At 53.8% G+C, this 25,769-nt stretch overlaps 1 protein-coding gene across 4 annotated transcripts in view; it reads left to right on the top strand.

Moving 5' to 3' along the window:
- TBC1D1 (TBC1 domain family member 1) overlaps positions 1-25,769 on the top strand; it is a 204,104-nt gene that overhangs the window by 169,534 nt on the left and 8,801 nt on the right. For all 4 annotated transcript variants that reach the window (XM_056125549.1, XM_056125550.1, XM_056125551.1 and 1 more), the window contains 5 exons: positions 644-829; positions 3,252-3,413; positions 9,614-9,772; positions 17,093-17,337; positions 19,670-19,829. In XM_056125549.1, the coding sequence (XP_055981524.1) occupies positions 644-829; positions 3,252-3,413; positions 9,614-9,772; positions 17,093-17,337; positions 19,670-19,829 (912 nt within the window). The remainder of the gene's footprint in view (positions 1-643; positions 830-3,251; positions 3,414-9,613; positions 9,773-17,092; positions 17,338-19,669; positions 19,830-25,769) is intronic.

The raw sequence follows: 25,769 nt of genomic DNA, 5'->3' as shown, positions 1-25,769 counted from the left end.
TGGTTTTCTGTAAAAGTCACAGTTCTTGTGTCTTACAGTAATTGCGGGTTAATTAACGCCGTTGGCACAGTCTGACCCATAGCAAGGTACTGTGTGAGTGCTCGCTGTGATTATCAGCAATAGTCCTTAACTCAAAAGATGAAAATAGCCACCTCAAGGACCGGGAAGTCATCCAGGGGTTTCTGCATCTGTCTTGCCCACAGCTGACTGTGATTCAATCCTTGGCACTTCATATGGTCCCCTAAGCACTGCCAGGAGTGATCCCTGAGCATCACTGGGTATGGCTCCGATCCTTTCCCCTCTAAGTATATACACTTTAAGGTTCCAGGGGGATAGCTGAAGTCGGGCACATGCCTGGCACATGCAGGGCCCTGGCATTTGATCCTTGACATCACCTGGCCCCGACCCCGCACACCTTCCAATGCAACCCCTATAAGTATGTATGTCCATATGGGGGCAGATAATTATGGCCCAGGCCTGGTTAATTGCAGTGCATGTTAACACATGACACTTTAACTTGGGGGTAGCCCACGTCCATGTATGCAGGAGGGTGATCTTCCCAGGTGACGCCGGCTCCCACGAGAGATGTCCATTAAATGCCAGACGGAATGAGCCTGCTAAAGTATCCCTTTGCCTTCCCCAGAGTACTCAGAGCTGGGTGAGCTCCCACCACGGTCTCCCCTGGAGCCGGTGTGCGAGGACGGACCCTTCAGGCCTGTCCCCGAGGAGAAGAGGAGGACGTCGCGCGAGCTCCGGGAGCTGTGGCGAAAGGCAATCCTGCAGCAGATCCTGCTGCTGCGGATGGAGAAGGAGAACCAGAAGCTGCAAGGTGGGTGTGGAGAGGCCGGCGCCCCCACTGGAGCCTGGCGCTCCCTTGTCAGAGCACTGTAGCACTGTATCACTGTCCTCCCGTTGTTCATCGATTTGCTCGAGCGGGCACCAGTAACGTCTCAACAAATTGTGAGACTTGTTACCATTTTTGGCATATTGAATACACCACAGGGAGCTTGCTAGGCTCTGCCATGCGGGCGGGATACCCTCGGGGTAGCTTGCCAGGCTCTCCAAGAGGGGCGGAGGAATCAAATCCAGGTTGGCCATGTGCAAGGCAAATGCCCTACCCACTGTACTATTCAAAAGCACTCAGCACGGCACTATTGGAAAAATCAGAAAACAACAAGAAGTACCTCCCTGGATGGCTCCAAGCACCCCTGGGCCATGGTGTTGCCCACACTGGGTCTGTGGTCTGACTCCAAGCAGGTTGCTAGGGTCCCTAAGAAAAGTTCACCCAGCTTGCTTTTGAGTGCTCTGATGATGATCTTGCCACGTGAATTGAGGAACCTGATTATCACTTTGAGCAGGTCTGGAATTTGCTCACAAGAGCAATTCAGTGAAGTAGCGGCAAGTTGCATTTTAAAAATAGCAGGAGGGGGCTGGAGTGTGATAGTACAGCGGGTAGGGCGTTGCCTTGCACGCGGCCGACCTGGGTTTGATTCCCAGCATCCCATATGGTCCCCCGAGCACTGCCAGGAGTAATTCCTGAGTGCATGAGCCAGGAGCAACCCCAGTGCATCGCCAGGTGTGACCCAAAAAGCACTGTAGCAATGTAGCACTGGTGCACTGTCCTCCTGTTGTTTATTGATTTACTCGAGCGGGCACCAGTAACAGTCTCAACAAGTTGTGAGACTTGTTACTGTTTTTGGCATATCGAATACGTCACGGGGAGCTTGCCAGGCTTTGCCGTGCGGGTGAAATACTCTCGGTAGCTTGCCGCGCTCTCCCAAGAGGGATGGAGAAATCGAACCCGTGTCGGCTGTGTGCAAGGCAGATGCCCTACCTGCTGTGCTATCACTCCAGCCCGTGACCCCCATACTGGAAAAACCCAAAAAGCAAAAAAAAAAAAAGAACAGGCTTGGCACAGAGGTGAGGGTCCCTGACTGCTCCACCCATGCCCCCCTGCACCAGTCAGTCTTTCCTCCCAGACCACCTGTCTCAGGACCATCAGGATGTAAAGTTAGAGAGAATGAACACAGCGACAGCAGCCAACGTGGCGAGCCTGAGGGGAAAGAAAGCTAGCCAAGGGCACCTTTGTGATGTGGGATGGGAGCGTGGCAGCCAAAGGAGGGATCTCCTGCGGATGTTGAAGCAAAGATGCACACAACTGGAACCGACAGTGGTGGGAGGGACCAGGGTCGCTCCGCTAAAAAGAGCGTCAGCATCTGGGAGGAAGAGGGACCGTGACAAACACCTCAAGTGCTTAAGACAAGGCTGTGTTTGGAGCTGGAGCAATAGCATAGCGGGTAGGGCGTTTGCCTTGCACGCGGCCGAGACAGGTTCGATTCCCAGCATTTCATATGGTCCCCCCGAGCACTGCCAGGAGTAATTCCTGAGTGTATGAGCCAAGAGTAACCCCTGTGCATCGTCGGGTATGACCTAAAAAGCCCCCCCCCCAAAAAAGACAAGGCTGTGTTTGTTTATCATCATCACGAAGCCACACACACCCCTCCCCCCACTTCTAAGACCCGGCTCTGCATCTAAGACAGTAAGCAGCAGGACTCTGGCATGGACCATCTGCTGTCGACCCCTCTGCTCTGACAGGATTTTGAGGCTTCAGGGCGCTCCGTTTTCAAACCCATCTTAGGACGGTGGAGTTCAGCTTTTCCTTGACTGATCCCTGAGGGCCTCCTGCAGTTTCGTCATTCCGCTATAATTGTTCTACATGCAGCTGAGGGAGATTGGTGGACTGGCTAGCTTCCCTGAGCCCTGGGAGAGAGACCCCATGGGAAGAGGGTCTTGATTCCGCCAACACCAGGAGGCAGGAGTGGTTCGGTGGGGGAGGGGAGCTCAGGAGGACTCTTGTCCTGGAGAGCCCCCGGGTCAGCATGGATGGGTCCTGTTGAACGCTGACCTGACCATGCCGGCAGGGTAGGGTCAGCACACAGCCCCTGCCCTGGAGCAGGGGTGTGGTACCCATTGGACACCGAGGGTGTGTTTCAGCACAAGAGCCAAGAAGACCTTTTGTGGATGAGAAAGACTAAGAGCAGCCACGAGAATCCCCGAGTTGTGGTTTCTTCGTGTTTGTTTGTTGTTTTTGTTTTCAGGATTCCCCCCCCCCCCAAGCTCAGGAAAATGGGGCTGGGAGAGGAGATGGGGTAACAGGAGGCTACCTGGGGTCCACTGAGCTGAACGAGATGTGCTGGGTCCCTCATGTGGCCGCAGTGTGGGCTAACCTCTCCCTCCGTGATCTCTTGCAGCTTCTAAGAATGACTTGTTGAACAAGCGCCTCAAGCTGGACTACGAAGAAGTCACTCCCTGCCTCAAAGACGTCACGACTGTTTGGGAGAGAATGCTCAGCACGCCGGGAAGGGCGAAAATTAAATTTGACATGGAAAAAGTGCATTGGGCAGTTGGACAAGGTACACCTCCCTCGGGGGAGGGGGCCTACCCCTACCCTGCCCTGGCGGCTGGGGAGAGAAGTGCGAACAGAGAAATGCAGCCTGGAGCCAGAGAGATAGGAGAGCGGATCGGGTGCTTGTCTTGCATGTGGCCAGCTGGTTCAAACCTGGACTTCCCATAGGGTCCCCCAAGCATGCCAGAGAGACTCGGAGTGCAGAGCCAGGAGTAAGCCCTGAGTATCACTGGGGGTGGCTCCAAAACCCAAAGGAAAAAAGAAAAACAGAATCTGACTGTGGTAGCAAGCTCTGTCCACTTTATGGTGCTTGTATCTGATCGGGCGCCCAGTGTCCTAGTTAAGTGATGCGGCTTTTATCGGCAAAGTAATAGAGACACTGAGAAAACAGAAGGCGAGGAAAACCCAGGGTGTAGCTGACAGCGTGCAAACTGGGGAACAATTTGAGGAGGGGTGCTGGGTTCGATACTTGGTAGCTTTCTGGGGTGTTCTGCTACAAGTAGAATCACTCCAAACGGGCTGGTCTGATAGCACAGCGGGTAGGATGTTTGCCTTGCACGTGGCCAACCCGGGTTTGTATTCAACATCCCATGTGGTTCCCTGAGCACCGCCAGGCGTAATTTCTGAGTTCAGAGCCAGGAATAACCCCTGTGCATTGCTGGATGTCACCCAAAAAGAAAAACAAACAAACAAAAAAAAAGAATCACTCTGAACAATGCTGTGGGCCAGCTCATCCCTCAGAATTTAAAACAGATTCAAGGGCTGGAGTCATAGTACAATGGATGTGGCCCCTGCCTGGTACACGGCTGACCTGGTTTCAATGGCCACACCCCACATGCTCCCCCAAGCCCCACCAGGAGTGATCCCTGAGTGCAGAGCCAGCAAGACCTGAGCACCCCCTGGGAAACCTCAAAATAAATTAATAAACAAAACAAACGAAAAACCCCTGAGGTTCAAGCACTGCCAAGGAGTGTCCCAGGTCACCCCTGCGCTCAGGGCTGGAATAGCCATAGACCACGCTGACGCTGGAAGCCCCAAGCCCCACACACTGAGGAATAACATAAAACTGAAAATGAGATTCAGTCAGAACCACACCTGAGCTCTAACGCAGAAGCAGGGGGGCTCAGCCCTGTGGGAGTGGGGACTTGGCTTTGCTTTGGGGGCCACACTGACAGTGTTTGGGGGCTGCTCCCGCCCGGGGCACCGTGTAGTGCCAGAGATTGACCCCCGGCCTGTTGCACGCCCGACTCTGGCTCTCTGCCCAGAGAAGTCTGTCGCGGGCATGATGAGGTCCCTCATCTTTTTGTTTGTTTGTTTGTTTCTGCTTTTTTGGTCACACCCGGCGATGCACAGGAGTTACTCCTGGTTCATGCACCAGGAATCACTCCTGGCAGTGCTCGGGGGACCATATGGGATGCTGGGAATCGAACCTGGGTCGGCCGCGTGCAAGGCAAACACCCTACCCGCTGTGCTATTGCTCCAGCCCCGAGGTCCCTCATCTTAACCCCCTAAGGAGCCCCCCCTAGCAACAGAACGGAAGGGCTTCCCTAACTTTCTAAGTTCAAAGTGGGACAGAGTAGCAGGATTATTATTTGGTGTCAGCTCGGGAGAGGATAGAGTTCCGTGGAATTCTAGGTGCTTCAGAGTGTGGTTTGAGTTAAAGTAGTAGTTTCAACCTCAGCTCTCACCTGCAGAGCAGGGTACATAGGCAAAACATTTGACAGACTGCTAAGGCAGAGATGAAAAGCATGCATTATAATGATTTATTTCTTGCTTTCGTTTCTCTGGTTTGGGGCTACACCCAAACCTCAAAATAAAGTACTTGGCAGTCAGTCACTGAGGGCTGACACCTGGCTCTGTGCTCAGGGATCACTCCTAGAGGGGCTCGGGACCATGTGTGATGACTGGGCTCAAACCCAGGTTGGAAGTGTGCAAGGCAAGTGCCTTCCCTGCTGTACTGTCTGGCCCTTGGTGTTTTTAGGTGTTTTTTTGTTTTTTGGTGGTTTTTTTTTTGGGGGGGGGGTGAAGCAAGAGTTTTTATTGAATGGAACTTAGAAAGATACGGGTGCATGGGGCGGAGAAGAAGAGGAATACTTGTTTGAGAGAGAGAGCATGAGTTTAAAAGGCAAGGAAGCAGAGTCCTAGAAAGATACATGTTCAAAGAGAACACAGGTTTAAAGCGGCAAGCCTGCACAGACGTGACACCGAGAGCCGGGCAAGGGAGAACATGGGCCCAGGACACAAGCCCCAGGTGTGTTCATTTTTAAACTGTTATCAAACGACGCTCTTACGCACAAGTGACCATGTGCTCAGTGACAGTGATGGTTTTTATAAACTTATAGGAAGTTGCTGTGGATGCTGTTGAAACCTTGTTTCAAGAGTCCCACTGAGGGTGTCCAGGGGGCCCTGATTCGCTGAGGCCCACTTGTCTAGGAGTGGACACGCAGGAGGAGTTTGCAGTTGGTTCAGGGGCGAATTCTGCTTCCCTTGAACCCAGTGGTGCCACTCAGAGTAACTTCTAGAAATCTGTCAGTCAGAATTCCGTGGCAGGAAGGTGGCAAGGTTTAAGAACTGTCAAAACAGAACCGAAACCTGCAGCCATGTGATAGTGCTTGGAAAATGCCCCAGCGTGACAGAGGTGTGAGCTCATTAGGGGCCTGGGAGGAGGAGGGGAGCCCGTCTCATGGGCGGCTGTGTGCAGCTCTGCACACGCGTGCAGACGAGCGTCCAGATGAGGTTGTACGGGCGGAGGGGGGGGAGGGGAGGAGGTGGATGGCGGGGTTGTAGGTTCACAGAGTCCGGTTTTCCAGACCCAACTCATCCTTTTGAGTAGCGCCCTCTTTCCCATTTGCCAAAGGTTCCTGCTTTGGCTGGTAAATTATGTGTTCCCTCTGATATTGATTTTTCACTTTGTTCACATCTTTTGCATTTACAGTTTTTTTTCTTTTTGGGTCACACCCAGCGATCTGAGGGGTTACTCGTGGCTTTGCACTCAGGAATTACTCCTGGCGGTGCTTGGGGGACCATATGGGATGCTGGGAATTGAACACAGGTCGGCCGCGTGCAAGGCAAAAGCTCTACCCACTGTGCTATTCCAGCCCCCTACATTTAAATTTTTTAAAATTTTTTTTCTTTTTTCTTTTTTGAGTCATACCCCGCAATGCACGGGGGTTTCTCTTGGCTCATGCACTCAGGAATTACTCCTGATGATGCTCAGGGGATAATATGGGATGCTGGGAATTGAATCCGGGTCGGCCACATGCAAGGCAAATGACCTACCTGCTGAACTATCACTCTAGCCCCTAAAAGTTACTTTTGATGTCAGGACTAATTACAAAGGTAGATGCATACATGTTGCGGGAGGGATGGGTGTATGACGTGGACCCCGTGCAGGAGAAATGCCTTCTGAGCCACGTGTCAGGGCTGGTGGGCATGACCCTGTTGTCTCTGGGGTACTTTTGACACCGTGAGATTAAATAAAAAAAGATCTGATATGGCCATGAGAATGATCTCGGGATGAGAAGAAATTGGCCATCTCATAACTTGGGAAAATGTTCAGTTTGGTGGTGGTGGGGGGGGATTTTTTGTGAAAAGCCCCACAATAAATCATTTTTAGGATAAGTTTATTTTTATCCTGATAGATAAAGGAGGATAGCAGACAGTTTGGAGCCACATTTACTTGGAATCAGGGTTTTGAAGTATGTTTGTGTGCGTGTGTGCGTGTGCGTGCATGCATGCGTGCGTGCGTGCGTGTGTGTGTGTGTGTGTGTGTGTGTGTGTGTATAAATCAGAGAAATCAGAGATGTACTCAAGGTACATCTCTGAGCAGAGTAGAAGGGAAAGAAAGACCATAATGATAGAAAAGGCAGATTCAGCCCAGGGGCCATTCTCAGGGGCTCTTGTGCGGGCATTGTCCTCTTAACTCTCGTCATAGCCAGTTGTGAAGATAAAAGAGCCAGAACAGAGACAGATACTGGCCATGACGGCCCAGGTTTGAGCAGAAACCACTCCCAAGGGGAAGACGGATGAGTAGACACGAAGCAGTTCCTGTTCAGAACTCCCTTTTGCTCACATGATGTGCCCCACTCGGCGGCATTGGCTTTCAGGGGACTCTGTAAAACCTAGACACTGCCTGTGACCTTTAGTATTCAAGGTAACAGCTCGAGGGCTGGAGCCTTCCTTAGTATAGTGGGGAGGGCAGGGCGTCTGGAGGACGCTGACCTGCTTGATTCCCACATTCCATGTGGTGCCCCGAGCACCGCCAGGGGCAACTGAGTACACAGCTGGGAGTAAGTTCCCAGAGCATTGCCAGGTATGGCACCCCAAAAATAAAAATAAAACTTTAGGGGACTGGAGTAATAGCACAGCGGGTAGGGTGTTTGCCTTGCATGCGGCCAACCCGGGTTCGATTCCCAGCATCCCATATGGTCCCCTGAGCACTGCCAGGGGTAATTCCTGAGTGCAGAGCCAAGAGTAACCCCTGTGCATCGCCACGTGTGACCCAAAAACCCAAAAACCAAAAACAAAAAAAAAACTTTAACAGTTCTTTTGAGAGAATTTTTAAAAAATGTATTAATCTCTTTGGAAACATCCATCCTGAGGGGTGAGGGGTATGACTCAGTGGCAGAGGAGCGGGAGACCCTGGGTTTGCCCGACAGCCAGTTACGAGGGGAAAGAGACATCCCAAATCAAAAAGTGAGTCAGATTGAAAGGGTTCTGGGGTCATTTTCTTTTTCCTTCCTTTTTTTCTTTGTTTGGGGAGGGGGGTTGTTTGGGAGGGGGCCACACCTGGCAGTGCTCAGGGCTCTCTCCCGGTTCCGCACTCAGGGATCACCTCTAGTGGAGCTCTGGGGGCCAGATGGGGTGTTGAGCCAACGCCAGGCCAGCTGCATGCCCGACAGTACCCGACTGTCGCTGCTGGTCACACCCGGCAATGCTATTCCGGAACCTCTGCTCCAGTTGGGCACCTGCAGCCTCTCGCTCCAGCACCTTCAGCTCTTTCCTCTGGGAACTTACCCCCTTTTTGCCCAGTAAATTTTTGTGCCATCCTGGCCATATTAAAATGGGTGTACAAATCAAGCATGTGGTGGTGGTCAGTCACAAAGGGATTTATTTGAAAACGACCCTTACATCCGGTCACCCGGCCCCAGTTAAAGACTCAGCCTCCGCCGCCAGCAGCTTGCAGTCTTCTTGTCCTCCATTTGCTCTCTGCTGCTGAAACCCTCTGCCTGCCCTCGCTGACCCAGCCCTGCTCACAGCACCTCTGCTGACATGCCGAGCCCCCCACCCCTCACCCCGTACCTGTCTTCTTCTCTCTCCTCAGCTCTATTGTTTCAGTGTTTTTTTTTAGGGGGGTCACTCCTGATGGCATCATTTCCCATAGTGTTTGGGGGGACATGTGGTGCTGGGGCTGGAACACAGGATCCCTGCACGCTCTGTAACCCTCAGGGTTGTGCACTCTCTTCCACTCTCAAGGCTTAGCAAGAGAAGGCTCCGGGAAACCCCACCCCCACCCCTGCGCTCATGTCCTTGGTATCTGTGCCTCTCTCGGACCCCATGGGCACTGTGCTCGCACTCACTGCTCTTCTTGCCCTGACATTGTTTGATTTTTTTTTCTTTTTTCTTGCTTTCCTGGTTTTGTTTTGTTTTGTTTTGATTTGGGGGGTGGGGGGGCGGGAAACACATCCGGCAGTGCTTCAGGGTTACTCCTGGCTCTGTGTGCAGAGATCACTCAAGGCAGAGTATGGGGGACCACGATGGGTTGCTGGGGATGGAGTCGGCCGTGTCCAAGGGAAGTGTCTCACCTGCAGTACTATCGCCCCAGCCGCCCCAGCCGTGTGCCCTGACATTGTGGACTGGCTCCTGTCACCCCTTCAGTGCATTGTGTCCCGAGCTGAGTAGAACCTGTCTGGAGTGTAGAAGGGGAAAGAAGAGGGGGGGGAGGGGCCGGCAGAGTGAGGGAGGAAGGGCGGGGGTGGGGGGGAGAGAAGGAAGGAGGAAGAAGGAGGTAAGGAAGGGAGGAGGGAGGAAGGGAAGGAGGGAGGGAGGGAGGAGATGAGGCAGGCAGGCAGACAGCTCAAGGTGGGCTGCTGCCTTGCCATTGCCCGTCCTTAGTGGCCCGAGACCCCAATGGCTGGGGGAAGCCCAGCCGTTTTGCTCCAAGGCTTCTCCAGCTCCACCACTTCCCCACCCTGCCCTGTCCTGCAGGTGTGCCCCGCCACCACCGAGGGGAGATCTGGAAGTTCCTGGCCGAGCAGCGCCACCTTCACCAGCACTTCCCCAGCAAGCCGCCTCCTCAGGACACGCCCTACAAGGAGCTCCTGAAGCAGCTCACGTCACAGCAGCACGCCATCCTCATCGACCTGGGTGAGCCGCCTGGACCGTGGGTGTCGGCTCCCGAGCCCGGCTTCCTCGCAGGAAGCATCCCCCAGTCCTGAGCACTTCTCACGGGGCAGCTGGCTAGAAAAGTCCGGAGAGCCGCAGGGGTGTCTGTGGAGACTTAGAGAATTGGGGAAACGGCAGGAAAGTGGATGCAGTGTAGGGGCAGCCAAGGAAGGGGTGGGGGGCAGGCTCTGGGGGTGCAAGAGAGCCTCCAGAGGGCCCAAGAGATAGGATGGGGGTGGCACTTGCCTTGCATGCAGCCAGCTGGGTTTGGTCCCTGGCACTACATGGGTCGCCCCCCCAGGCCCATCAGAAGTGACCCCTGTGGCCGGAGAGACAGACAGCACAGCAGGGTGGGCGTTGGCCTTACAGGTTATTGACAGGTGGGTTCTGTTCCCAAGCATCCCATATGGTCCCCCGAGCACTGCCAAAAGTGATCCCTGAGCCAGGAGTAACCCCTGAGCATTGTGGGGGTGCCACACACACACACACACACACACACACACACACACACACCTCACACAGAGAGAGAGAGACAGAGACAGAGTTATTCCCGAACACAGTCAGCAGTAAGCCCTCAGCACTGAGGAGTATGGCCCCCAAACCAATTTCTAATTAATTAATTTATTTTTTCTTTTTGGGTCACACCTGGCAATGCACAGAGGTTACTCCTGACTCAGGAGTTACTCCTGGCGGTGCTCAGGGGACCATATGGGATGCTGGGAACCAAACCCGGGTCGGCTGCATGCAAGGCAAACGCCCTACTCACTGTGCTATCTCTCCAGCCCCTCAAACCAATTTTTAATAAAAGAGCCTTTGTACTTGTCAGTGCCCTGAGGGGCGGAGGGGATATGTGGCTTCTTTCCCTGCTTGCACCTGTCCTGTGACCATCCTGGGAAGGGGGGTCACGTGAGCAGGGGCCTCGGGGCTGGCATCCTGAATCCGTTCTTTAGGGTCTGCACTGGGATGTCACTGCTCCTGATCACGGCCTCCTGTCCCTCACCCCATACTCCCCACCCCAGGGACTGACCATATATTTTTTAGATGTAAAAGTACTGCTGTTTATTCAGCCACTGATTAAGCTGACTAAAGCAGGCATGAACACTACACTACTATTTAAAAAAAATTTATTAAATATCCATGAGACTATTACAATCACGATCATGATCATCCTATTGTTCATCGATTTCCTCTAGCAGGCACCAGTAACGTCTCCTTCTTCCTAGCACTGAGATTTTAAAAGAGCCATATTCAATGTTCTTTTAGGGTTAGGAGAATGAGACCCATCATTGTTACTGGTATTTGGCATATTGAGTACGACACGGGAAGTTTGCCAGACTCTGCCGTGTGGGCAGGATACTTTTGGTAGCCTGCCAGGTTCTCCAAAGTAAGAACGAGTTAGTAAGATGTCCTGCGGCCGCAAATACGTCCGCACACTTCCGGGAGCTGGGTTTTATAGTCTCTGGGTCTTGGCCGTTGATGGGACCAACCTGGGCACTGGTGGCAGCTGGTGGGTGTGACACCTACCTACTGGAAGATGGGGGATCTGGGTGGAGAAGGCCCAGTCCCGATCTGAGCAGGCTTAGAGATCTCAGTCCCGGGACCCGCATGCCTGGATTTCTCTACTGGTTCCTTCATGCATGAGGCTTTTCCAGACGTGTGGAGAATAGTCTCAGCATGGCTGTGGCTGGTTCTGGAGGTCTTTGGCTGCTGGGGCTCTGCTCGAGGGGGGAGGTTGGGAGGGGTGGGAGGGGAAGGGAAACTCAACCCGCCCCCCTCCAAGGGACCCTGGTGAGGACAGCCAGGCGCGGGGGCAGGAGACTCTTACAAAGCTGTTCGTAATTGGGTTTTAGTCATAATTATCCGACACCCATCCCTCCACCAGTGTCCGCCATTTCCCTCCCACCCCCCAACACCCCACCCCTCACCCCCAGCCTCCCTCTACTTTTGTGCATTATGGTTTGCATTACAGGTGCTTAGAGGTCATGGTTCAGGGCATTCAGTATTTTTATCAGGACAGTAGGGCTGGAGTAGCTTTTTAACTGGGTGGAAGCTTTGGGGTGTGGGATGTGACTGCCGAGGCTTCCGGAAATACAGGGAGGTGGGGTAAGATAGCCCATCTTGACCCTTGAGAAAGCCGGGAGATTTCAGTCAAAAAACCTGCAGGCCCGAATTTTCAACAGATTGTATCTAGGTGAGATCTGTCCTGAGATGGTGGAGTCAGGCTGGGGTGTGGCAGTGATTTTGGATTGTGGAAGCGAGCAGCTGCTGGGGCTCCGCTTGGGCGGGCACAGGCCAACCTGCCCCGTCCAGTTTACCCAAGTCTGCTCCGCCTTGCTCGGGTCTGAGATTAACTGCGGCTTTTCATCTCTTTCGAGATTGATTTATGAGTGTCCATAGCAAGGCCAAAAACTGAATTTGTATAGCTGAGCCAGAGGTGCTTTGTGGGTGTGACTCCCACATTCCTAACTTTTGGCCATTTAATTTCTCAGGAAATTTGGCCCCAAGTTGTCCAGAGGCATAGCAGTAGGTAATTTGGCAGCTGACACACTTGCCCTGCAGGTACAGGTTGACCTGCTGATACCCCCAGAAACTGACTGGACACCTCCCGGGGAGCCCAGAGCACCCCCACTCCCGTGGCTGTGGCTCCCGGGGCGTGGGGTGAAGCCAACGGCCATGATTGCCCCTGGGGAGCATGAGGCTGGAGCCGGTTTGCCCCACTAACCCCAAGTGGTTGTGCACATTGGCAGGAACCGTGTTTGTGAGTGTGGTGAGTGAGAAGTGACGTCATGTCCCCATCATGTGAAATGCAGTGAGAACCAAGTGCAGATCCTGGGCGGGGGGAGCTGGCAGTTTCATACAGCCCGCCCTCCTTCCAGCACGGAGGTGGGGGGATGCGCTCCCGATCCTCCTTCTCCCTCCCCAGGGGCTCACCCTCTGACCCTCCTGCTCAGCTATCTTCCCTTTTTTTCCCCCCTCCGGCCAGAGCAGATGGTCACAAGGAGAGGGAGGCTGAGCAGCTGTGCTGTGGGGCCTCTGCCCGGGGCTCCAGGCAGCCTTTGCCCCACTTGGCACTGAGGCAGCCGCCTTAATCCCTGGCAGTGCTGCACTGCCCGCGTGCCCTCCCAGCCCTCCCCCTGCAGTACCCCCATAAGCCCAGCGCAACCTCCTCTTCTGACGGTCAGCACTGGCCGCCATGTGCCCTCCCCTCCCACCCAGGCTTCCCCCCGTCTGTCTCCTGCTTGGTGCCTCTGGGTCATCGAAGAGATTCAGTGGGTAACGGACAGTGGGCAATTCTCCTCTCCCCACCTGGCATCTGCGGGGTCCCTGCTGCTCAGCCTTGTTCCGCATCCGGGTGGCCTGGACACCCCCCGTGACTTGAAGTGCCCTGCCTGTCCTATTTGGGCCCTGCTCACTCGGATTTGGGGGCTCACAGAAGTTCCTCCTGACTCTGCCCATGGTCTCTGGAAGGTGCCTGTTTGTTTCTTTGTTTATTTATTTATTTATTTATTATGATTATTGTTTTGGGTGGTGGGCCACACCTGGTGATGCTCAGGCCACACTCTGGCTCTGAACTCAGGAGTCACTCCTGGTGGGGCTCAGGGATCCTCATGGGGTGTTGGGGATCGAACTTTGGCATGTGCAAAGCAACTACCCTCCCCTTAGTACTATCTCTCCGACCCCAGGAGGGTGCCCGTTTTGAGTTTTCGGTTTCTCTTGGTCCACACTCTCTAACCCACGACCCACCCCAGCTGCAGAGTACCAGGTACAGGCGCACCCTGATCTCAGTTGTTCTTCACAAGCGACTTTCAGACCCTCCCCAGAGAAAGAAAACACTTGGTTGATCAGATTCTGTCTTTTCTGCCTCTCACTTTTCGTTCCAAAATGAACTGTTGCCCTGACCAACTTTTCAGCAAGATTTTTCTCTCCCCTCCCTCCCACCCAAGGAATGAGAATAGTAGATTTTGCAGTTGGAACGGTGCTTCGTGTTCTGAGTGCTAGCCTTGATGGTTTGGGGTGTCAGCTTTCTAAGAATGTGGCACAGGGTCCGGGGCGTGGCTCAGTGGGCCTGGGCACATGCCGTGTGTCATGAGGGAGCTTTCCGTGTTCTTCCCTGGCACTGTGTGGTCCCTTGAGCACTGCCGGGAGTGCCCGTCCCTGTCTGCTCCCCTCACCGCCCCTGCCAAACGACCGAAATTAGTTTCATGTTGTGCTGTGGAGGCGATGCCCAGGCCCAGAGCACATGTCTTCCCTCTCGCTCCCCTGACACTGTGTGTCCATCTGTCCTTGGCCCCCGGCAGCAGTCCCCTTCTGCAGCACCCCTTCTGAGGGCCTTGCTTTCTGCACACGTGTCAGGCCAGCTGCATGCTGTATCCTGGGGGTTCAGGAGGTGGGAGCGGGGCCTGCCCTCACATCTGGTGCCTTCCACGTGGTGGGATCCTGGTTATCATCCTCACTCTGAATATGCCCTTGAGCTTCAGAGAGGTCCTGAGCCCAGAGGGGAGCTGTGGGGACAGGGTGTGCCCAGAGGCCTCGCAGTATCAGGACAGCCAGGCCAGGACAGCCATGACCCAGATCCTGGACGGGTGGTTAGGGTGGTTAGGATGGCCAGAGTAGAGGTGGCGGGGGGGGGGGGGGGGGCTAACCCCGGGGGAGGTTCTGAGCTCCATCCTCATCACTGTGCATGGCCAGCACACACACATACACACACGCACACACACACACCAGACATACACACACCATACACACACACATGCCACACACACCACACAAACACACACGCATACATACCACACACGCATACCACACCACACACACTCCACACACGGCACACACACTGCACAAACACACCCACACATGCAACCCCTGCACCCCTCACACATACCACACACACCACATATACCATAGACACACACTACACACACACCAACACACCACACACATACATTCCACAACCCCCCCACCCTACACACATCCCACAAACACCCCACACCCCTCAACCCCCCCACAGACCACAACCACACACACCTCACACACTACACACACCTCACACACAAATACACCACACATCACACACCACCCCCCCACACATACACCCCACACACACACCCTCTCACAACACACACCACAGCACACACCACACACACCACACACATGCACACACCACCCCCCCCCCACACACACACACACTACCACTGGGTGTGGCCCCTGCTGAAAAACAAACACACTGGCTTAAAGTGGAGGGTGACTTCATTTCCTCTCACAGAAATCTGAGTTCATCCTATACCCCGGGGCCACGCCACGTGCAACCAGTTCCTCATAGCTCATAGCCCATAGCCCCTAGGTGAATTTATTCTTAGTTTTATAATCATTCCTCTCCTTTGCACGCAGCTGACCCAGGTTCAATCCTCAGTATCCCATGTGGCCCCCAGGCATCGCCAGGAGTGACCCGAGTGCAGAGCCAGGAGTAACCCCTGAGCTTCTCCGGGTGTGACCCCAAAACCAAAAAATAAATGAACATTCTGTGTTGGGAAAGTAACTTGTATAAAAGAAAACATATGGGGTGTGGGTGGAGACAAGAGACACTTAACAGGCAGGGGCCGGCTTTGTGTGCAGGGCCTTGAGTCCCACCCAGCACTGCAGGGCCCTCTGTTCACTCCAGGAGGGAGCCCTGAGCACTGCTGGGTGTGACACCCCCAGAGAAAAGAAACACCTGCTCCCTGGCCCAGAGCAGGCCTGCCGCGTGTGGGAGGAATTCCAGGCCTGTGTGTGTGTATTTGTGCGTGTGCTGTGTGTATACTTGTGCGTTTGTGTGTGTGTCTGTGTATATGTTTCTCTGTGTATATGTATGTTTATTTCTTTTGGGGAGGGGGCTGGCGATAGCACAGCGGGTAGGGCATTTGCCTTGCACACGGACAACCCGGGTTCTATTTCTCTGTCCCTCTCAGAGAGCCCGGCAAGCTACCGAGAGTATCCCGCCCGCACGACAGAGCCCGACAAGCTCCCCATGGTGTATTCGATATACTAAAAACAGTAACAACAAGTCTCACAGTGTAGATGTTACTGATGCCCGCTCGAGCAAATCGATGAACAATGGGAGGACAGTGCTACAGTGCTATTTCTTTTTTTTTTATTTTATTATTATAAAGTTGTTCACAGTAGTTCATTACAGATAATATTCAAACACCAATCCCACCACTGTGCACTTTCCCATAAGAGGAAAGTGTGTGAAGATTGTTGTATTTCATCTCGGAGCCATTTAAGCCCTTGTATAAGAGATTACTTGCAATATATTAAACCCAAGCAAAGATGTGCTACTTTTGGCACATCAGTGGGCTAGAGTATAAGAGGTCGCACGGCCACATTCCAAGACGTCCTGTTCTCTCTTCCGGAGCTTTATTTCATAGTCTCCGGATCTTGGCCGTTGATGAGATTATATTGCACCAGCGGCAGTTTGTGGGTGTGATTGCCAAGCTACTGAAAAACTTGGGAGCTGTGGGGAGGAGGCCCAGGCCTGTTCCTAGCGAGCTTAGAGATCTCAGTCCAAGGTCCCGCATATCTGGGTTTTTCTGCAGGTTCCCACATAGCTGAGGCTCGTCCCAGTTTGTGGAGAGCGGCTATGAGCATGGCGGTGGTTGGGTGCTGGAGGTTTTGGGCTGCCGGGGTTCTGCTGGGACAATTCAACCCGCATCCCCTCTGAGTTCCCCCGGTGAAGACATCCTGGCGTGGAGTCAGGACATTCTATATGTTTATTTCTATATGTTTGTGTGTAGATGTGTGTTTGTGTGTTTTATGTCTGTGTATATAGGTGTGCTTGTGCATGTGTTTATGTGTGTTTTGTGTATGTGTTTGTTTTCATGTCTATATACGTGTGCTTCTTCAGTGTTGTGTTTTGTGTGTGTTTGTGTTTCTGTGTGTGTCTGAGTGTGTTTTGTGTATATGTATGTTTGTGTGTATGTGTGTTTGTATGTGCATGTGTGTGTAGTGCAGGGAGCAGGTCTGAGAATGGTGTGTAACTCTGCTTGGCTGTCCAGCCCTTAAGGTCGGACCAGAGGGCCAGTGCAGACCCGCTCCACTCCTCTTGAGAAGGGGGGTTAGGATGCTTGTCTGGTGGGTGTCAGGGGTAGAGCTACTCCCCAGCCCCCCAGCAGCCCCAGGAAGGGGTCTTCATGTCTGGTCTCAAGGGCTTGTGCATGTCCCGGGAACCAGAGGCAGTCTGCTGAAGAAGCAGAGGTGCAGCCCTGAGGTCTGACCTGTCCGACTCCTGCCCTGCACTGACCGCACGTGCGCCTCTTGCGTCCACAGGCCGGACCTTCCCCACACACCCCTACTTCTCGGCCCAGCTCGGAGCAGGGCAGCTGTCGCTCTACAACATCCTGAAGGCCTACTCGCTCCTGGACCAGGAGGTGGGCTATTGCCAGGGACTCAGCTTCGTCGCGGGCATCCTGCTGCTGCACATGGGCGAGGAGGAGGCCTTCCACATGCTCAAGTTCCTGATGTTCGACATGGGCCTGCGGAAGCAGTACCGGCCGGACATGATCATCCTGCAGGTAGCCCGCGAGCCTGCCTTGGTGTCCCAGAGGGGCTGCAGGAAAGCTGCCTGCAGCCCTCCACCCCCACGCCTGTCTGGGCTGAAAGCATTTACCTTGCTGGGCATTGGAGGCCAGATGTTCCGTTGACATTTATTTATTTATTTGTTCTTTTTGGGTCACACCTGGTGATGCACAGGGGTTACTCCTGGCTCATGCACTCAGGAATTACTCCTGGCGGTGCTCAGGGGACCATATGGGATGCTGGGAATCGAACCTGGGTCTGCTGCGTGCAAGGCAAACGCCCTACCTGCTATGCTATCGCTCCGGCTCCTCTGTTGATATTTCATCTCTGCCCTCCCTCACTCCTGGGCAGACACTGATTATCACTCAGCTAACAGGCAGGGAAACTGAGGCCCAGAGCGGTTGCCCCATTTGCCCAGGTCACACAGCAAGCAAGTGGCAGAGCAGGGGTTTAGCCCAGGGGGCCTCTTCCCTCTGACTTTCCCTCCGATCAGTCACCTTGAGGAATGATGGTACAGGGGGTAGAGGCAGTAGGGTCCTTGCCCCGCATGCAGCCAGCCCAGCTTAGATCCCAGCATCTTGCATAGCCCACTGGGCATAATCGATGCCCTGAGCATCACCAGGTGTGGCTCAAAAACAAGACAAAATCCCCACACCTCCAATCATCCATAGGTGACCACCGGGTATAGTCGGCTCTACCATGGACCCCACCCCAGCTCACCTGATCCCTGGTCATTGGGGTTTCTGGAGAGGCTCCTCTGTCCGTGCGCCTCACTTCCATCCTCTCTACCCCCAGTCAGTGCGCGCACACACACACACACACACACACACACACACACACACACCCTCTCCTTTCACCTCACTCACTTCCCATGGTGATCCCGCTTTTTCGAGCCATTTGCTGCGTGTGCGCACACACACTCTCTCTTCTTTTCACCCCACTTCCCATGGTGATCCCGTTTCCTGCGCCATTTGCCTGCTCCTTTCATCATCTTCCTCTTATCTGAGACAGAAGAACCGTTCGTCTGGGCCCAGGCAGCCCGGGGCGGTGTGGGCTGAGCAGGCAGAGGCAGTGCCCGGTGCCTACTTGGTGCCCCGTGCTCTCGTGCTGCCTGTTGGCCGCCGAGTTCTGCAACTGCTGTCGGGCCTGTGTGTCTCTGCACTTAGTCAGGCCCTTGTGACCTGGCCTTTGCCCACTCTAGAGTGAGCCCGCCTGGACCGGGCAGAAGCCCCTGGGGGACCCCTTCTCTTGGAGCGGCCAGGCCCATGGATGGGTGTGGCCCCAGCTTCATTCACAGCAAGTTAAAATGTGGCAGCTGCCACCCCAGGGAGCAGTTTGTGACTTTGCTATGACTCAGGGTTGGAGCCCAGCATCCTCAGGGGTGCCAGACCCCAGCCAACTGATTCTTCCTGCTACAGAAAAGCTGAGGGTGAGGTGACGAGCCAGGCAACCCACGATCCCCCCTCCTGCGGGGTGCACTCCCGCCTTGCGGCATGGCGGTCGGGAAGTGGACCTCTCAAGGTTCTTGTTGGGGGTTGGACTCGGGTCACAGCGCTACAGTGACCCCCGACCGGTCCCTCCTGGAACCCTGCCACCCTCTGTCACTCTCCAGAGGGAGCACTTTGGAGCCACACTCAGCTTGAGCTGCAAATGGCCTCGTGTCTAAGGGGGTCACGTTTGTTCATTTTGGGACCACGTCAGTGCTCAGGGCTCTCACTCCCTGGCTCTGCACTGCACTTAGGGATCACTCCTGCCTGGGACCAAACCAGGACTGGCCACATGCAAGGCAAGTGCCCATCACTCAGGCCCCATTTTATACCCATTTTAACTCACCCAGGCCCTGTACTTTTTGTTGGGAGCCTTGAGAAATCCCCAGTGCCCTACCTACTTGAGTCATTTGGGGGTGACCCCAGGGGTCGTGGGCTAAGGAGTGCACATGACAGTACCTGACTGGCCGGAAAGATAGTACAGGATGTGGACGCTTGCCTTGCATGGGGCAAGGAGTAATTCCTCAGTGCAGAGCCAGGGTGACCTCTGAGCGTGGCCGGGCATGGTCTAAAATCTAAAAGAAACCAAAACCCCTGCCTACAGCTCCTCGGCAGAGGCCGCCGTCCTCCCCAAATCCCCGTTACCCTTGCCAGTGGGCGTTCAGGGACAGCGATTCTGAAGAGGATGTGCGGACGGTTTCCCTGGGAGAGACCGACCCCCCAGGCTCCTGTAGGCGGGAGCAGGAGGGCGCTGCTTGGCACGCGGGGGCATCTGCCAGCAGCCCTTTTGGGTGCGCGGGGTGCCGATAGCCAGGCTCAGCGGGTGTCTGTGTGCCCCCAGATCCAGATGTACCAGCTCTCACGGCTCCTGCACGACTACCACCGGGACCTGCATGGGCACCTGGAGGAGCAGGAGATTGGGCCCAGCCTGTACGCCGCGCCCTGGTTCCTCACCGTCTTCGCCTCGCAGTTCCCTCTGGGCTTCGTGGCCCGGGTGTTTGGTAAGTGCGGCAGGTGCGCGTGAGCCCGACCCTTGCCCTGTACGCTCCGGGCGTCTTCCCTTCTCTCTTGCCGGATCTGAGAATTTGGGGGACTCTGGCCTCTGTGGTGTGGCACCAGCATCTATGTAGGCGGCACGGGTGGGCGGGCGGGCAGGTGGGCGCCCCGATGCTCCTGCTTGGTGCAGCTTCACTGCCGCTGGACCCACCGGGCCTGGGCGTGTGTTTCTCGTCCTGCCTCCTTCCCCTTCTTCGGCTCCCCACTCGCCGTGGAGGGCTCTGGGCTGGATCCACCATGAAACAGACAAAACCAGCAAACATAGTCAAAATCTTCCCAGAGGGGCTAGAGGGTCAGTGCAGGGGGTGAGTGTTGCCGCGGGGGCCTCGTCCCAGGTTCCATTCCTGGTATCATAGAAGGTTTCTTGGGTGAGCACAGAGTCAGAAAGAGCCTGTGGGGGTGACCCATAGTGCCCCCCACTTCTCAGCTCCCCGAATGCCACTGTCTGCTACCCCCCAGGTGAATGCTGCCTTGTTACACCCCATCTCTTCCTGTTTCTGTATTCGCCTACCAAGTGTCCAGGCCGTTGTGGCTTTGGGGACGGCAGCTTGGTCCTGGTGCAGGCCGGGGAGGCCCCAAGCACAGCCCGCTCGGAGGAGCTGGCAGGTGGCACCGCAGGCCTGCACTTGCCTGGCATGTGTGATGCTCCGGGCACCATTCCTGATCCTACAAAAGCAAAACAAAACAGAAAGGAAAAGAAACAAACAAACAAAATCCCACCAATAAAATGAAATCATGTTCACAAGGATTCCCTATCTCATTTTTTTAAACGTTTTTGTTCACCTTGGATTACAAAGTTATGCATGGCTGGGTTTCAGGCACAAAGTGTTCCAATACTGGGCCCGTCACCAGTGCCCAATTTCCTCTGCCAGTGTCCCGCCCGCCAGCAGCCTCTATAGCAGGCAGCACTTTTTTTTTTTAATTTTTATCTTTGTAGGCCACACTTGGTGATGCTCAGGGGTTACTTCTGGCTCCGCACTGAGGAATTACTTTTGCCATGGCTCAGGGGACCATATGAGATGCCAGGAATTGAACCCAGTTCGACCGGGTGCAAGACAAATACCCTATCAGCTCCGGCCCCCTATCGCAGGCACTTTTAAATAAATATTTGGACACTGTAGCTTGCAGTACTGTTACTGATAGGGTTTCCTGTGAAACATTTTCTTTTGGCACCCTCCTCTGGAGGGGAGGCTGACCACTTCCCTCCCCCATTGCTGTAGTTCTCTCTTCCCTGACGTACCCCCTTCCTTGCCCCTCCCCATCTCACCTCCATTGCGAGCTTCCTGCTGAAGACCTGCTCTCATGTTCTTCATTTCTATTGCCATCGGGCGTTTGTGTTACTTGATCACTCTGGTAGAGAGTGGGTTATGGGAGGATTGATACTCACCACCTGCTGAGTGCTTTCAAAGTGTCGTCTTGTGTCCAGTTGCTTAAACATCTGGGACCGGGAGGCCAGGAGGTTCAGTGGCTAGCGCATCTGCGGAGCAAGCATTTTGCCTGGACTTAAATCCCTGGTGCCCTACCAGACACTAAGCAGCATGCTGGGCAGATAGAAAGGATTTCTGGGGGCTGGAGCGATAGCACAGCGGGTAGGGGATTTGCCTTGCACGCGGCCGACCCAGGTTCAATTCCCAGCATCCCATATGGTCCCCTGAGCACCGCCAGGAGTAACTACTGAGTGCAGAGCCAGGAGTAACCCCTGTGCATTGCCGCGTGTGACCCAAAAAGCAAAAAAAAAAAAAAAAAGAGAGAGAGAGAGAAAGAAAGAAAGAAAGGATTTCTAGACACACGGTAGCAGGTGTGTGCAAGCTGCTGAAGGGTGTGAACATGTGGGCACGGAAGGAAGTATGATTTTCCGAGCCCCACGGCCAGATGCAGAGGCCCAAGGCAGGTGTATGATAACACCTGCCCCACCCGTCATCACATCAGCATCACAGAAGCAACAGGGTGGGGGTGGGGTGGGGGTGGCGTGCGGTTTATAATGTTTTTCTGTGTTTTTTGCTTGTTGTGGGGGGTGGAGGGGCAGAGTGGCCACTTGGTGGCACTCAGGATTTATTCCTGGCTTGGTGCTGGGGGTCACTCCTGGTGATTTTCAGGGGACTGTGTGGTGCTGGGGATCTAATCCAGGGATCCTATATGCAAAGCGTGTGTCCCAGCTCTAAGTCTGTATTTGAGGGTGCGGGGGGGCACACCTGAAGTGCTCAGGGTTTACCCTGGCTCTGTCCTCAGGGATCACTCCTGGCAGGGCTCAGGAGACCATATGGGGTCCCAGGGATTGAACCCACTTAGCCATGTGCAAGGCAATTGCCTTATCCGCTGTACTATCTCTCTGGACCCCGAAATCTGTAACTTCATTGTAATTATTTAGGTTTGTTTAATTTTTATTATTGTTTTTGTTTTGGGGACACACCTGGGTACTCAGTGCTTACTCCTGGCTTTGAGCTCAGGGATCAACTCCTGGCAGTGCTCAGAAGAATTTTGTGGTCCCTGAACCTGGGTCATCTGCATGCAAGGCCAGTGCCTTACTGCTGTGCTATCCCTCTGGCCCTTACATTTGTTTCTAGAGTGAGAACGTTGCTTAAATGTCACGGTCTTCCGTTGTTCATCGATTTGCTCGAGCAGGCCCAGTAATGTCTCCATCATGAGACTTGTTGTTACTGTGTTTGGCATATCGAGTACGTCACGGGTAGCTTGCCAGGCTCTACCATGCGAGAGATACTCTCGGTAGCTTGCCGGACTCTCCGAGAGGGGCGGAGGAATCGAACTCGGGTGGGCCGTGTTGGCTGCTTGTAAGGCAAACGCCCTACGGCTGTGCTATCGCTCCAGCCCTGATATTGCATATTGAAAGTCATCTGCCTATGCTCACTCGCAGAGATGTGGTGATATCCAAATTCTGGGAAATGCTAATATTTGCTTTTATAATCAAACTGGGTATTGGGTCATCTTTTCTTCTCTCTGCCCCAGAATACTAGATTACTACTACTACTAGTGTAGCACTGTCCTCCCATTGTTCATCGATTTTCTCAAGCGGGCCCAGTAACATTGTGAGACTTGTTGTTGCTGTGTTTGGCATATCGAATATGTCATGGGTAGCTTGCCAGGCTTTGCCGTGCAGGCGGGGTACTCTCGGTAGCTTGCCGGGCTCTCCGAGAGGGGCGGAGGAATCGAACTCCGTTCGGCAGGATCAACCACGTGCAAGGCAGATGCCCTACCCGCTGTGCTATCGTTCCAGCCCACTACTACTGCTACTACTACTACTACTTATCATTATTGTTATTTTCTGACCAAAGAATATTTTAAAGAAGCTCCATTTGCCTTAATTAGAAATACCTAAACAACCTCTTCAAATTGATAATGTCCTGACTCTAATTAATCATTGAAAGAAAATATCTACTTCCTGATTAAACAAATTGTTAGTGAAAGTGCCACTCTTTAATTTTATACTTTTTTTTTTGGGTGGGGGGAAGGTAATGAAAAGATTCCAAATTCTAAGTTGTGTACTTCAATTACTAACAAGAGTTAGTCAAAAGCAAAGATTTCTATGTGTGGCTTCTGGCTCTTGCCAGTTACTTCTGGTGCCTCTGACCTCTCCTCTTCTGAAAGAAGAAATGTTAACCCCCTCCCCCCCCAACACACCCTCTGTAGTTTTGCAGGGGTCTTGGATTGGTGACAGCTGAACTATCAGATTAGGCACACACCCACACACACACACGCACACACACACATTCTGTAGTTTTGCAGGTGTCCTGGATTGGAGTCAGCTGAACCATCAGATCACACACACACACACACACACACACACACACACACACACACACCCTTTATAGTTTTGCAAGAGTCCTAGATTGGAGACAGCTGAACTATCAGATCACACACATACACCCTCAGTAGTTTTGCAAGGATCCTGGATTAGAAACAGCTGAACTATCAAATCACACACACATACACACACACACACACACACACTCTGTAGTTTTGCAAGGGTCCTAGGTTGGAGACAGCTAAACTATCAGATCACACACGCGCGCGCGCGCACACACACACACACACACACACACACACACACACACACACACACACCTCAGTAGTTTTGCGAGGGTCCTGGATTAGAGACAGCTGAACTATCAGATCACACACACACACACACACACACACACACACACACACACTGTAGTTTTGCAAGGGTCCTGGATTGGAGACAGCTGAACTATCAGGTTACACCTTGGGAAGAATCCAGGCAGGGTCAGCGCGGGGTCAGCTGCGGCCTGAGGATAGCTATGAAGGGCCTTACAGCTGTAGGGGAAGTCCTAACACTCCTCCGCTTTGGAAAGGCAGCTCTCAGCTTTGCTGCTGCTAGTTAAGCTTTTAGCGTTTACTGTTCAGGTTAAGTCCATGGGTCCTGGGCCCTCCCCAAGTGTACAGGCCTCCCTTTGCCCACGTATGAAGTTACTCATTCTGTCCCACAGTGCCCAGTCCAGTGTATAACTTCTGAAATCTTGTCGCTGGGCCTGCCTTGGCCCAGCAGCTCCTGTCATTCATCTCGGCTCTCCTGGTCTTCGGCCATGTGTATGTGTGGGTGACTCTGCCCAGCCTGTCCCTGCCTGCTCCTGAGCTTTCCTGGGCGGCTGGCCCCGCCTGGGTTCTGCCACTGTCCGGATCGCTGAGGCCAGCCTGCGCTCTTGGCCCTCTCAGTTTTCTGACTCCCTGAACTCAAAGCGGATGCGTGTGGGGTAGGAGGTAGGTCTCCGTGTGCCCGTGTGTCCTCCTGGTTTCTGCTCCTTCTCTGCAGTGGGGCCTACGTGGACAGGCCTGGCCTTCTCAGCTCATCACCTGGTAGGAGTTCGAGGCGGCAACTGCGTGATGATGTTGTTTTGCAGAGCCTGCGGGGTGTCTTGGCACAGCCCGTTCTGTCTTTCAGGGCTTAGCCCCCCACACGAGGAGGTATTTTTTTTTTTTTGCTTTGTCTTTCAGGGCTTAGCCCCCCACACGAGGAGGTTTTTTTTTTTTTTTGCTTTTGGGGTCACACCCGATGATGCTCAGGGGTTACTCCTGGCAGTGCTCAGGGGACCATATGGGATGCTGGAAATTGAACCCAGGTTGGCTGGCCATGTGCAAGGCAAACCCCCTACCCACAGTACTCCATTATTCCAGTACAGTATTTCAGCCCATGAGGAGGTTCTTTAAAAGAGTTGCCCTCTCACAAGTCTGTAGGTCACGTGATTTCCGCGCCTGCTCTGGTAAATAGCCGCTTCTTAAATCCCCAGCCTCCTCTGTGCACTCTAGAGTCTCTCTTGGCTGGACGCCCACTTCCCTCTAAGCCCTCCAGACAAATGGGCCTTTCTCGACTATTCCCCGTTTCATACCTCAGTAAAGGATTCTCAGCTCGCAGTCCGCAGAGCTCAGCCATGAATTTGCGGGTGACTTTGAATCCAGTGCTCCAAGTCTCCCCTGTTTTGAAACATTCATGACTTGAAGAGAAAGGGGTGTGGAAAGCAGGTCCTTGAGTAACTGCATGCAGTTCCACATCCAGTTCCCATGAGTTGCTCTTTTCTCATCGAAATGATGCTGTCCCTGGACCTGCAGTTCAGCTGCTTGGAGGGGGCTTCATGGGACTGCCGCATTTTTTTTTCTTTTTGGGCTCACAACCGGCGATGCACAGTGGTTACTCCTGACTCAGCACTCAGGAATTGCTCCTGGCTGTGCTCAGGAGACCCTATGGGATGCTGGGAATCGAACCCTGGTCGTTGTGTGCAAGGCAAAAGCCCTACCCACTGGGCTATTGCTTCAGCCTCGACAACCGCATCTTGACCGTTGCCTGGACGATGTCCAGGATGATGGAGCAGAGCCTCCTCTGAGAGTTTCCTATTTGGGTGTGCAGAGGCCCC

The sequence above is a fragment of the Sorex fumeus genome, unplaced genomic scaffold, assembly GCF_029834395.1.
Source record: "Sorex fumeus unplaced genomic scaffold, SorFum_2.1 ptg000055l, whole genome shotgun sequence".
NCBI lineage: Eukaryota > Metazoa > Chordata > Mammalia > Eulipotyphla > Soricidae > Sorex > Sorex fumeus.
This window is presented reverse-complemented; position numbering and strand designations above follow the sequence as displayed.